Source organism: Macaca nemestrina, chromosome 1 (genome assembly GCF_043159975.1).
Source record: "Macaca nemestrina isolate mMacNem1 chromosome 1, mMacNem.hap1, whole genome shotgun sequence".
In the NCBI taxonomy this organism is placed as follows: Eukaryota; Metazoa; Chordata; class Mammalia; order Primates; family Cercopithecidae; genus Macaca; species Macaca nemestrina.
This window is the reverse complement of record NC_092125.1, coordinates 43,783,259-43,797,647: the sequence shown is the minus strand read 5'-3', so window position 1 is coordinate 43,797,647 and position 14,389 is coordinate 43,783,259. Positions and strand designations below refer to the sequence as shown.

Sequence of the window (14,389 nt, the reverse complement as noted above, 5' to 3'; positions counted from 1 at the left end):
GTATACACAAAAGAATAAAGTTCACTGGTAGAGGTAACTACATAGGTAAATGTGTAAGATGTAAAAAACTGTATATTTTGCTCATAACTCATTTTTTCTCCTATTGATTTAAAAGATGATAATATAAAGCAATAATGGGCACTTTAAAATGTAATTTGTTTAATAATAATGGCATAAAAGAGGGGAAACAGAGAGAGCTAATTAGGAACAAAATTTTTGTATACTATTGAAGTATCCAAATACTATATTAATTAAGATTCTAATTATAATACTCAGGAAAACTACTAAAAATAAAACTCAAAAAAAGTAAAAGAATCAATAAGGTAAATAAAATGGCACCCAAGAAAATGTCAGCAATGGAGAAAGAGAAAAACAAAAAATGACATAATAAATATTGAAATGTATAACCAATGACAGATATAAACTCTACCACATCAGTAGTTAAATTAAATATAAATGGATTAAATGCTCCAATCAAAAGGCAGAGATTGGCAGAATGGATTTTTTAAAAATTCCAACTCTATGTTGCCTATAATAGCACACTTTAGATTTGAAGACAAATAAATTGAAAGTAAAAAGGTGGAAAACAATATATGATGCAAACAGTAATGGAAAAAGAACTGAAGGGGCTATACTAACATCACACAAAATAGACTTCAACAAAAACTGTTACTGGCAACAAAGTAGGACTTTAAAAACAATAATACAAAAGGTTAATTCATCAGGATATACCAATTATAAATATATATGTACATAACAACAGATCCCCAATATACATGGAACAAAAATGGACAAACTCAAAGGGAGAAACAGACAATACAACAACAAAAGTTAGAGACTTCGATATCCCACTTTCCATAGTGGATACAACAACTACACAGAAAATCAATAAAAAGATAGAAGACTTGTACAACCTATAATGCAACTGGCACACATAGACTACTCCACCAGAAAACACATTCTTCTCAAGTCCACATGTCCTATTCTCAAAGATAGACTATATATAAGACTATAAGACAACTCTTGATACATTTAAAAGGACTATAATCTTACAGTATATGTTCTCCAGCACAGTGAAATTTAGGAACCAATAATAAAACAAAATTTGGGAACTTCACAAATATGTGAAAATGAAGTATCACACTCCTAAATAACTATTGGTCAAAGAAGAAATCACATGATAGATAACATTTTGAGAGGAATGAAAACAAAAACAACATGCCAGAACTTGTGGGATGTACATAAAGAAGAGCTTAGACTGATTTGTAGCTGCAAACATGCACATTAAAAAATAAGATCTCAAATTGATAACCTAACATTCTACCTTAAAACCAGAAAAAAAGAAGAGTAAACTCTACCCTAAGTAAGCAAAAGGAAAAAACAAACAAACAAAAAATTAGAGCATATACAAATTAAATAGAGAATAGAAAAACAATAGAGAAAATTATCAAAACCAAAAGCTGATTCTTGGAAAAGATCAACAAAATCAAAAAGACTTCAGCTATACTGACTACGAAAAACAAAAGCGAGAAGACCTAATTACTATAAACAGAAATGAAAGAGGGATCGTTACTACCAATCTTACAAAAATAATAATTAAAAAAAAAAAACTGTAGGAAAAGATTACAAACAGTTGTATGCCGACAAATTAGATAACTTAGATAAAACAAAAACAATCTTAGAAAGATGCAAACTACTGAAATTGACTGAATTGTATACTCTAAAAGGATGACTTTTCTAGTGTGTGAATTATATCTGTGATCTCTTTGTGAATAACGAGCTCAGAATTTTTAATGTGCAACTCAAGAAACAATTGGGATCAAGAAGCACCCATAGGCCGGGCGCGGTGGCTCAAGCCTGTAATCCTAGCACTTTGGGAGGCCGAGGCGGGTGGATCACGAGGTCAGGAGATCGAGACTATCCTGGCTAACACGGTGAAACCCCGTCTCTACTAAAAATACAAAAAACTATACAAAAAACTAGCCGGGCGTGGTGGCGGGCGCCTGTAGTCTCAGCTACTCGGGAGGCTGAGGCGGGAGAATGGCATGAACCCGGGAGGCGGAGCTTGCAGTGAGCCGAGATCACGCCACTGCACTCCAGCCTGGGAGACACAGCGAGACTCCGTCTCAAAAAAAAAAAAAAAAGAAGCACCCATAACTGACCTACAAAAATCTCATAATAAATCAGATAGTCTGATTTGACGCTCATTGTATTTCAACATTATTTTAATTTATAGCCTCAGAGGGTTGAAAAAAAATAAGCCAATTGCTTTTCTACTCCAAATAATTAGAGATAAAAATTATTGCTAGGCATTTTTTTTTTTTCTAAAAGGCTTCTATTAAGTCTTCACAGCCAGATATAGCAAACATAAAGATGTTATCTTCGCTAATTGTTTCAGATGCCCTCAAGGTAGTTTCCATATGAAACACACGCTTTAGGCCAGGTGCAGTGGCTCACGCCTGTAATCCCAGAACTTTGGAAGGCCGAGGTGGATGGATCATGAGGTCAGGAGTTCGAGACCAGCCTGGCCAACATAGTGAAACCCCATCTCTACTAAAAAGACAAAAAATTAGCCAGGAGTGGTGGCAAGTGCCCATAACCCCAGCTACTCAGGAGGCTGAGGCAGGAGAATCACTTGAACCCGGGAGGTGGAAGTTGTAGTGAGCCAAGATCGCGCCATTATACTCCAGCCCAGGCAACAGTGTGAGACTCCGTCTCAAAAAATATATATATGCTTTAGAAATGTCAAAACATAATTCAGTAACTAAAAGAGGAAAGCTAATGACTAAAGGCCTTGTACAGAGAAGCTCTTTGGGTATAGCCTGATTTCTCATTTTGAGGTTAAAAGTAAATACAGGTAGCGTGATGCCTCCAGCTTTGTTCTTTTGACTTCGGATTGTCTTGGAGATGTGGGCTCTTTTTTGGTTCCATATGAACTTTAAAGCAGTTTTTTCCAATTCTGTGAAGAAACTCATTGGTAGCTTGATGGGGATGGCATTGAATCTATAAATAACCTTGGGCAGTATGGCCATTTTCACGATATTGATTCTTCCTATCCATGAGCATGGTATGTTCTTCCATTTGTTTGTGTCCTCTTTTATTTCACTGAGCAGTCGTTTGTAGTTCTCCTTGAAGAGGTCCTTTACATCCCTTGCAAGTTGGATTCCTAGATATTTTATTCTCTTCGAAGCAATTGTGAATGGAAGTTCATTCCTGATTTGGCTCTCTGTTTGTCTGTTACTGGTGTATAAGAATGCTTGTGATTTTTGCACATTAATTTTGTATCCTGAGACTTTGCTGAAGTTGCTTATCAGCTTAAGGAGATTTTGGGCTGAGACAATGGGGTTTTCTAAATATACAATCATGTCATCTGCAAAGAGGGACAATTTGACTTCTTCTTTTCCTAACTGAATACCCTTGATTTCTTTCTCTTGCCTAATTGCCCTAGCCAGAACTTCCAACACTATGTTGAATAGGAGTGGTGAGAGAGGGCATCCCTGTCTTGCGCCAGTTTTCAAAGGGAATTTTTCCAGTTTTTGCCCATTCAGTATGATATTGGCTGTGGGTTTGTCATCAATAGCTCTTATTATTTTGAGGTACGTTCCATCAATACCGAATTTATTGAGCGTTTTTAGCATGAAGGGCTGTTGAATTTTGTCAAAAGCCTTTTCTGCATCTATTGAGATAATCATGTGGTTCTTGTCTTTGGTTCTGTTTATATGCTAGATTATGTTTATTGATTTGCGAATGTTGAACCAGCCTTGCATCCCAGGGATGAAGCCCACTTGATCATGGTGGATAAGCTTTTTGATGTGCTGCTGAATCCGGTTTGCTAGTATTTTATTGAGGATTTTTGCATCGATGTTCATCAGGGAGATTGGTCTAAAATTCTCTTTTTTTGTTGTGTCTCTGCCAGGCTTTGGTATCAGGATGATGTTGGCTTCATAAAATGAGTTAGGGAGGATTCCCTCTTTTTCTATTGATTGGAATAGTTTCAGAAGGAATGGTACCAGCTCCTCCTTGTACCTCTGGTAGAATTTGGCTGTGAATCCATCTGGTCCTGGACTTTTTTTCATTGGTAGGCTATTAATTATTGCCTCAATTTCAGAGCCTGCTATTGGTCTATTCAGGGATTCAACTTCTTCCTGGTTTAGTCTTGGAAGAGTGTAAGTGTCCAGGAAATTATCCATTTCTTCTAGATTTTCTAGTTTATTTGCATAGAGGTGTTTATAGTATTCTCTGATGTTAGTTTGTATTTCTGTGGGGTCGGTGGTGATATCCTCTATCATTTTTTATTGCGTCTATTTGATTCTTCTCTCTTTTCTTCTTTATTAGTCTTGCTAGTGGTCTGTCAATTTTGTTGATCTTTTCAAAAAACCAACTCCTGGATTCATTGATTTTTTGGAGGGTTTTTTGTGTCTCTATCTCCTTCAGTTCTGCTCTGATCTTAGTTATTTCTTGCCTTCTGCTAGCTTTTGAATGCGTTTGCTCTTGCTTCTCTAGTTCTTTTAATTGTGATGTTAGAGTGTCAATTGTAGATCTTTCCTGCTTTCTCTTGTGGGCATTTAGTGCTATAAATTTCCCTCTATACACTGCTTTAAATGTGTCCCAGAGATTCTGGTATGTTGTATATTTGTTTTGACTTCAAACTATACTACAAGGCTACAGTAACCAAAACAGCATGGTACTGGTACCAAAACAGAGATATAGACCAATGGAACAGAACAGAGTCCTCAGAAATAATACCACACATCTACAGCCATCTGATCTTTGACAAACCTGAGAGAAACAAAAAATGGGGAAAGGATTCCCTATTTAATAAATGGTGCTGGGAAAATTGGCTAGCCATAAGTAGAAAGCTGAAACTGCATCCTCTCCTTACTCCTTATATGAAAATTAATTCAAGATGGATTAGAGACTTAAATGTTAGACCTAATACCATAAAAACCTTAGAAGAAAACCTAGGTAGTACCATTCAGGACATAGGCATGGGCAAAGACTTCATGTCTAAAACACCAAAAGCAACGGCAGCAAAAGCCAAAATTGACAAATGGGATCTCATTAAACTAAAGAGCTTCTGCACAGCAAAAGAAACTACCATCAGAGTGAACAGGCAACCTACAGAATGGGAGAAAATTTTTGCAATCTACTCATCTGACAAAGGGCTAATATCCAGAACCTACAAAGAACTCAAACAAATTTACAAGAAAAAAACAAACAACCCCATCAAAAAGTGGGCAAAGGATATGAACAGACATTTCTCAAAAGAAGACATTCATACAGCCAACAGATACATGAAAAAATGCTCATCATCGCTGGCCATCAGAGAAATGCTTATCAAAACCACAATGAGATGCCATCTCACACCAGTTAGAATGGCAATCATTAAAAAGTCAGGAAACAACAGGTGCTGGAGAGGATGTGGAGAAATAGGAACACTTTTACACTGTTGGTGGGATTCTAAACTAGTTCAACCATTATGGAAAACAGTATGGCGATTCCTCAAGGATCTAGAACTAGATGTACCATATGACCCAGCCATCCCATTACTGGGTATATACCCAAAGGATTATAAATCATGCTGCTATAAAGACATATGCACACGTATGTTCATTGCGGCACTATTCACAATAGCAAAGACTTGGAATCAACCCAAATGTCCATCAGTGACAGAATGGATTAAGAAAATGTGGCACATATACACCATGGAATACTATGCAGCCATAAAAAAGGATGAATTTGTGTCCTTTGTAGGGACATGGATGCAGCTGGAAACCATCATTCTTAGCAAACTATCACAAGAACAGAAAACCAAGCACCGCATGTTCTCACTCATAGGTGGGAACTGAACAATGAGATCACTTGGACTCGGGAAGGGGAATATCACACACCAGGGCCTATCATGGGGAAGGGGGAGGGTGGAGGGATTGCATTGGGAGTTATACCTGATGTAAATGACGAGTTGATGGGTGCTGACGAGTTGATGGGTGCTGCACAGCAACATGACACAAGTATACATATGTAACAAACCTGCACGTTATGCACATGTACCCTAGAACTTAAAGTATAATAATAATAATAATAAATAAATAAAAATAATAATAAAAAAATTATGCATTTATCTTAAAAGTATTTTGGAAGTGTCTATGTATAAATAAATGTTTGGAACAAAACAAAAAAAAAAGTAAATACAAATATAAATTCCACTGCTCCCTTCTAGCATTGAAATGCATAGTCTTGAAATTTAGGAAAACACTGTTCTAGATAGAGTAGCAATAAGGTAACAATATCTTATGATCTTATTTTAATAATAAGATGTCGGCATTCTCCAAGAAGAAGGTTGAATTCCATTCAATTTGCTGGGTATTTTTTCCTTTTTCCAAAAGCCACATGTACATATCATGGTGAAACTACAATACCTTCTTCTTGACACATTGTGTGCTAGATTTTGCCTATTCCTTCAATCACTCAGGTCATGAATAGAGTCTTTCAAATCCTGGTTAAATTTCAGGTATTATATAAGTGATCTAAATGTAATTTTGGTGAGTTAATATTCTCTATCTAGTGAAATTATGAAATAGGGAGGAATAAATTAATCTATACCAAGAAAATCATAGAGTCCTGAACTGAAGTTATCCATGAAAAAAGAAAAAGGTTCCCTACAACAATCCCAAGTCTCCTTTAAGCTACATTTGAGCTATTAAACAAAACACAGAAACGATAGAGGAACCATTTTTGAGTGGGTGTTAGCAGATGTTAGCCAAGCAAATACTTTTTAAAAAATAAAATAAAAATAAGGAGTGCTCTACTAATGTTTTTACCAGACAACTAATACAGACCCAAGAGAGTTCCTGGCCAAGAGTAAAGGCAGGAGGGACTTTACAGATATTTATCAAAATGGTGCAGTGAGAAGGGCCAGAAATCAAATATGTGTTTTGCCAGACAGCCTTTATGTTGTCATTTACAGATGCTGACTAGGAACCAGGCACCAGGCTAAGATTTTCACATGTAATCTTTCATCTGATCCTCACATAACCTCCATAACTGTGGTGCACTCTCTCTATCCTTCCCATTTTACAGATGAGGAATGTGTGTTTTTATCCTGCAGTTATTAACTGGCAATATAGAAAAGGAAATTTGAAGCAACAATATTTTACTTTTTCTGGTGCTTCACCTTGGTTGATTTTTTTCCTGGGAAATAATTGTGTGCAGATAAAATGAATGCTTGGACTATTAGACTCCAAATAATCATTTGTTTGTGGAAACATCTGTCGCACTTGGCAAATAAATGAGGTTTAGATATAATTTCATAGTTTGGTCTAGGGAATAAAAACTTCCAGAATTATTAAACTTTGATGATCCAAAAGACCACCTACTGAGGGCTCCTGCCCTTTATAAATGACAGAACACCCCCTTCTGGAAAACCCCATGAGAATGTTCCTCTTCTCTTGATCATGACGTGGTCTCCTAGTCCAGGAGACCAGGCACCCTTACTATAGCTTTTAGAAACAACTTTTGCTATGATTAAGAAGAATGGTAGTATCTAAGATATTTTTATAAGAAAGGAAAACATTAAACAATTGAAACACTGAATATTTTAGGATTAGACATTTCTGGATGACAACTGTAGTAAATGAACATTTGCTGAATCTGTTACCCTTCAATAAAGATTGGGATTAAAAAAAAAAACCTGGGCTGGGCATGGTGGCTCACACCTGTAATCCCAACACTTTGGAAGGCCGAGGTCGGCAGACGTCTTGAGCCCAGGAGTTCAAGACCAGCCTGGGCAACATGGTGAAATCCCATCTCTACAAAAAGTACAAAAGTTAGCCAGGCATGGCGACATTTGCTTGTAGTCCTCCCTACTAGGGAGTCTGAGGTGGGAAGATCACCTGAGCCCAGGGAGATTCAGGCTGTAATGAGCCATGATCATGCCACTGCACTCCAACTTGGGTGACAGAGTGAGACTTTGTCTCTAAAAACAAAAATAAAAACAAAAAATTCTAACTTAAAAAGTAACTATAGGGATGGCTGATAAATTAATAACTGAACCTAATTAAATGAGGATTGCTTCCCTATAGGTTTTGTAATGCCTTTTTAAATACATAGAATAAGAATTGTATGCAATACTTTGGGAGCATTCAAAGAGCAAGAGTATTAATGGGGCTAGTTCCTCTCCTCTTCCTCCTACTGTAACTTCTGCTATTGACTGCTAAGTTTCATTAACTTTTTTATGAAACTAAATTGTCATATCTACAGTAATTGGAACAAACCAAATCCAAATTCAAATACTCAAGTACTTCAATGCATGGTGTCTTTTAAGCCATGCTTTTCACATCCCATTCGTGCATAGTTTTCCACATTATATTAACTTGTCATTTTAACCACTGAGGTATTTTTGAAGTCTATCATCAACCAGTCTCTTAGAAATTCCTACATTTTTTAACATTTCCAGTTATCAGTAAAGTCATTAATACAAGTATTGAAGAGGACAGAGTCAGGTTTGCAGCCTTATGTGTCCAATGTGATGTTATTGTCACGAATGTCAAAATGCCAGTTTTCTGTCTAGATTTCTAGATTCCCATCACATGCACTCAGTCAACTGCTTTTTTCCAGGCTGATCACAATTAGTATCAGATTAGAAGTGCACTTCAGCATTTATTCTCCCTTCAGGGAGATGAACTGCTATGTACACAAGCCATGATCATATTAGTTGAAATGTTTTAAGCTACTACCATACCTTACCTCTATCCTGTGATTTGTATCAGGAAGGTAGTTTTATATTCTCCCTCTGATTAAGCAATTTTTAATAAGCTCTTAAAATGACTAACGTTCTGCTTCTCTTTCTTTTTGCATTAACTCATATGTTTACCAGTCTGCCCCCTTCTCTTTGATGATTTTCCATGTAGATGTGCACCCTAATTGCATCTCTGTCAACCAACATTTTGTTATAATATTCAAGTTTACAGACTTGTGCCTTCTTAGGTATCAATTATGCTTTTTCTCTTCTGTTGTTGCTCTTTATTTGATGGGATGCTTGATTTCTCTCACAGACGCTGGTTTTCAGTCAGTCTTGACTATACTGGCAAGTCTTTAGGACTGTCTTTAGTGTCTAGGCCAATGTTTTACCAAATACTGGCTCACAGACCACCTATATTAGAGGTGCTGTTTCAGGAGATCTGGGACTAGGCCTAGGAAGCTGTATTTTTAATATGTAACTCACATGTCTTTTAAGAATATTGAAATTTTAGAGCATCTGTTCTAGGCAGATTCTTCCAGGACTGGAGACATACACTCTATTCTTTATTATACAGCAGGGGTCCCCAGCCCTGGGCCACAGACTGATACCAGTTGATGGTCTGTTAGGTACTGGGCTACATAGCAGGAGGTGAGTGGCAGGAGAGCAAGCATTACCACCTGAGTGCTGCCTCCTGTCAGATCAGCAGCAGCACTAGATTCTCACAGGAGTACGAACCCTATTGTCAACCGTGCCTGCAAGGAATCTGGGTTGCGTATTCATTATGAGAATCTAATGCCTGATGATCTGTCACTGTCTCCCATCACCCCAGATGGGACCGTCTAGTTGCAGGAAAACAAGCTCAGGGCTCCCACTGATTCTACATTATGGTGAGTTGTATAATTATATCATTATATATTACAATGTAATAATAATAGAAATAAAGTGCCCAATAAGTGTAATGCACTTGGATAATCCTGAAACCATCCCTCTCCCTAGTCTGTGGAAAAATTGTCTTCCAAGAAACTGGTTCCTGGTGCCAAAAAGATTGGAGGCTGCTATTATAGAGCATTCATTTAAGCATTTTAAAACAGTCTAGAGAACAAAACATCCTCCTTTTTTAAAACACCTCAAGAAGTAGAAGTCAGCAAAGCTAGCTGCTACCATTTATTTAGTGTCTATGAAGTGGGAGATGTTTTACACCTATCATCTCTAAACCCCAAAATCACTATGGAAGTCAGATACTCATAGAAATTAAGTAGTTTACTCAAGGTAACATGTATCATGTTTAGCATAGCATTTAAACCAAAGTTGGCCTGACTCCTAAGTGCGTAAGATGATTGCATCATGCCATTGTATCCCACTTAACTGTTTCCTCTTAGCCAGTAACAGAGACCAGACAGGAACTTAACTTGATGGGAGAAGGAAGGTAAACAGCTTGTAGAAGGAGAAGAGAAGGAGCCTCAGGGTAGGGAAATAAGAAAGAAGAGAGAACCCCCGCACAAGCATACTCTCAGATGGAAGTGTAAGTCTGAGTAGATGCTGGAGACAGCTGTAAAAGAGCCCTAGGAAGAGATAATGGCCTTATGGGGAACGAAGCAAATGCAAGGCAACTTACAATAGAGCAGGGTCAGCCTGTCCCCTAACCCCACTAGCAAGGTCAGCCAATTGTAAAATGATTACATTCAGATATTGGTCTCCCAACTAACAATTCAGTGAAAGAATAAAGACCCACATGGTTTATGCGGTTATGTATGTTACGGTATGTATGCAGACATCCCTAAGTTAGGCATTCATATTTCAGGGACTGGGAAAAGAATAAATTGATTTATTGGAAACATTTAGGAAACTGATGATTTGAATCTTTTTAACTGGTTGATTCAAATGGAAGAAAATGTGCAAAGAAGCAAATTAGATGAATTCAATATCCAACGAAAACTTTTTCATTCACCTACTATTTACTCTTTTATTTGTTAAATATTTTTGACTGCCTACTATACACCTGGAATTAAGCTAGGTGCTAGGACATTATTCTACATTTAATTGCTTGGTAAATGTGAAGTGAATATATGAATGAATAAATTAATAAAGGGCTGAACAATAAATCATGTGAATTAGAGAAAATGAATAACGTGTACATTAAAATCTTGAACAGTTTTCTGCAAATATTCTGGCTAAATTAGGAAAGTTCAAGCCTCTAATTATTGGCCTTTTCTGATGAGCCTCTAGAGATCTGAAGTGGTATATTCAAGGTTATGTAGTCTTTCAAGTTTACTGTGAAGCTATGATTTTATTGAGGTACTCCATGGCCACCCAGACTTTTTATTACAGCACATTGGAGAAGATCCTGAGCCAAAGATGGCTTCTACTCACGAAATCCTTCTTATAGGCAGGCAAGAAAATCGCAGACAAGATTAAGAAATAATGCTGCCAACTTCTGTCTTTTCAACAAAAGTTATCTGTAGAAAGCTATAAGTTAACAGAATACAGATAACTTAAAATACAGGATGGTGTATTTAATTATGAGCTCCAGTATGTCCTATTTGACAACCTGAAAACTGAAGATCCTAACATGAGCAATGATAATTACAATAATGTAAGAAAAAAACTAGGTTTTTTTTTTAATACAGGCTAATAAAATAAACACCTGTTTCTTTCATACTGTAATTCAATAAAAATGAGCCCACTATTTTTTAAAAAGTCATACAAATATTCTTTTGTTAAGATGTAGAAATTACATTACCATGAACATGCAGTTGAATGTGCTGTTGTGTTTCTCCAGCTGCATTGGTAGCCACACATGTGTATCTGCCAGCATCTTCCAACAGGGTTTTGGCAATTTGTAGAACTCGACCAGAAGACTGTATCTAATTGGGAGCAGAAAGCACAGATGATTTTTGTAGTTTATACTTGGATTTGAAAACATTCACTGAGACAGAAAATTTCATTTAAATGTATAATACCTAACAATATTTTCATGCCAATATCTTAATAAACTCTTGATAGACTAGAGCAAGTTCACATCATCATGCACAAGACAATAGATTAGTTTGATTGGAAAGCCTTTTCTTATTCATTGGAAAACACAAAATAAAATAACCTAAGGCCAGCTTACTGGTATAGTCATAGTGAATAAAAGACTTTAGCACTGAACTATGAAGTATGTGATGAAAAGTTAAGCTATTTGAAAAAAAAAAACTGGCCACATTTATGTAACAATTCATAAATAGTTTTAAAACAATGACTTTTTATTAAATGGTCATGAGAGCCAAAAAAACAATAAAATTATAAAATATGGATAATGGAAATGCAGATAAATTTCTTCCTATTTTTCCCAATTTCCCTCTTAAACCCACTGCAACTGGTCTCTGCCATTTTGAAACTTGTGATTCAGAGGTTATTCTTTGAAACATACTATTCAGAGGTTACTAGTAACTTCCAGTCACAATATCCATCAGCCTAGGTAGTAAGCTCATACTCTCCTCCACCATCTATAACATTTGGAGTGGTTGACTACCAACTCCTTGAAACTCTCTACCTTCTGGGTGTTAAAAAATAAGCATTCCCTCAGTTCTAATTCTCTGACTTTCTTAGGAGATTACTTTCCAGAATCTGCTTCCTTTTCCTGTTCCACACCCAAGGAACATAGCTGTCTGATAGTTTTTATCTAAACTCATGGCATCAGTGAAAAACTTTAATGCTTCCTAAATTTACAGGATAGCCTCACTTTCTCTCCTGAGCTCTACATGTGTCCTTCCAGCAATCTGCTGAACAGGTTAGTACATCAAATTTAACGTCAAATTCACTTGCACAAAATTAAGCTCATATATTTTTCCTTGTATTTCTGAAGTCTACTTCTGATTGCATGTTCCCAGTCTTGTTTAATGGCACCCACTATTTTTCCAGTCATCTAGGTTTTGGAGCCTACTTTGAATCCTATTAATTATGCCACTATATGTTTCTCAGATCGCCTGTTTTCCATTTCCACAGCCACTGTGGGATTATAATAGCTTCTTAACTGATGTTCCAGTGTCTCCAACCTCCCCAACTGTTAATCTATCTTGCATATTGTTGCCAGAATAATTTGTTTAAAATTCAAATTTGATCCTTTAACTAGTTTCCCATCAAAGTTCATTCATGGCTCTCCACCTTTCCCAGAATGAAATCTGAACTCAGCATAGCCCTCCAGGCTCACCACATTCTGACCCCAAATGATCTCTCCAAACTCTCCCATGTAAACTCCCACTTAACCTATTCTCCATTCGTACTGTTATAAACATGTTAAGCAAACATTCATACATTTATATTCATGTCGGGACTATTATATTACATGGTCTTTAAATGCCATAATTTTTTAAGGCTGAATTAGGTCAGTCCTCTCTCCTTTTTCTTCTTACCCTTTACTCTCTCCTTGGATTAACTCATCCATGCCCATGGTTTCAAATATCATTGATATGCCAATATGTCCAGCCAGAACTCTCCTTCGAGCTCCAAGACCATATATTCAATGACATCTCCACTAGTTGATCTCATAGTCACCTTAGCCACCTAAAATCTAAAACTCAAATCAGTTTTCTCACCTCAAACTTGTCCCCCTCCAGTCTCTTAAACTCACTATATGGCAACACTTGTCCCCCTCCAGTCTCTTAAACTCACTGTATGGCAATACTAGCCATACAGTTGTATACGTTGGAATCCTAGGAGTCTTCCTTGACACATCCCTCTCCTTCACTTTTCACAGAGTCCTTCATCAACCCCCAGTGATTTAACTAATAAATACCTCACCAATCTATCCAAGTATCCTCATCTGCATGACCAGCATATGAGTCTCAATTTCTATCTTTTCTCTCTCCTAGACAAATGTAACTAGTTTCTGATTGGTTTCTACATATCTATCATTGGCTCCTCCAATTTATTCTTTGGAATGGGTCTGGATAACTATATTAAAATGCAAACCTGATCATGTCACTCCTCTCTTAAAACTCTTCAAAGGTCTCTCATTGCCTTAAAGTAAAAATAAAATCATTAACTGTACTTAAGTACCTCCTACCTAGTCTCCAGTCTTTAATACCACCTCTCCCTTGGTCTCTTCCTCAGTCCACTGGCTTGCTGGTCCTTAAGAGGTGCCATGCTCACCTTTGCTTTGTTTGCCCATGCACATATTCTTGAACCACTCTACTCAGTTCTATTTCATTAATTCACCCATTTAACTTCTATAAGTCTTCTGAACTCTACTCAGGGCTTTTCCCATAAATTTTTCTCATTCTAGAAGTCTTTGCTTTTCTCATGATATGTTCTTACACCTCTAGGTTTTCTCTTAAAATCATTCATTATGGTTTGCAATCCTACTTTTGTATGATAACACAATAAATACCTGTCTCCCAGGTAAACAATTGTTTACCTTCACTATGGCCGAAGGCTAAAAACTGAATCTTTCACTTGCACAAAGATGTGAGATTATTTCCATTGGATTTGGAATAGGAATTAAAAATTAACAGATATTCACTACTACTACAGTATTCACTTCTACTAAAAAAGGAACATAACATATCTCTCATTAGGGAAAACTCACGAGTAAAATTCAAGCCCACATTAGTTAATTAACTTGACCCTATTAGCAAAATCTATTAATTCTTATTTCAAATGCATCCT

At 36.7% G+C, this 14,389-nt stretch overlaps 1 protein-coding gene across 10 annotated transcripts in view; it reads right to left on the bottom strand.

Annotated features, from left to right (window-relative positions):
- The window catches only part of LOC105484596 (hemicentin 1), a 514,524-nt gene that overhangs the window by 158,088 nt on the left and 342,047 nt on the right, over positions 1-14,389 (bottom strand). For all 10 annotated transcript variants that reach the window (XM_024793708.2, XM_024793713.2, XM_024793709.2 and 7 more), the window contains one exon: positions 11,481-11,604. In XM_024793708.2, coding sequence (XP_024649476.2) covers positions 11,481-11,604 — 124 coding nt within the window. The remainder of the gene's footprint in view (positions 1-11,480; positions 11,605-14,389) is intronic.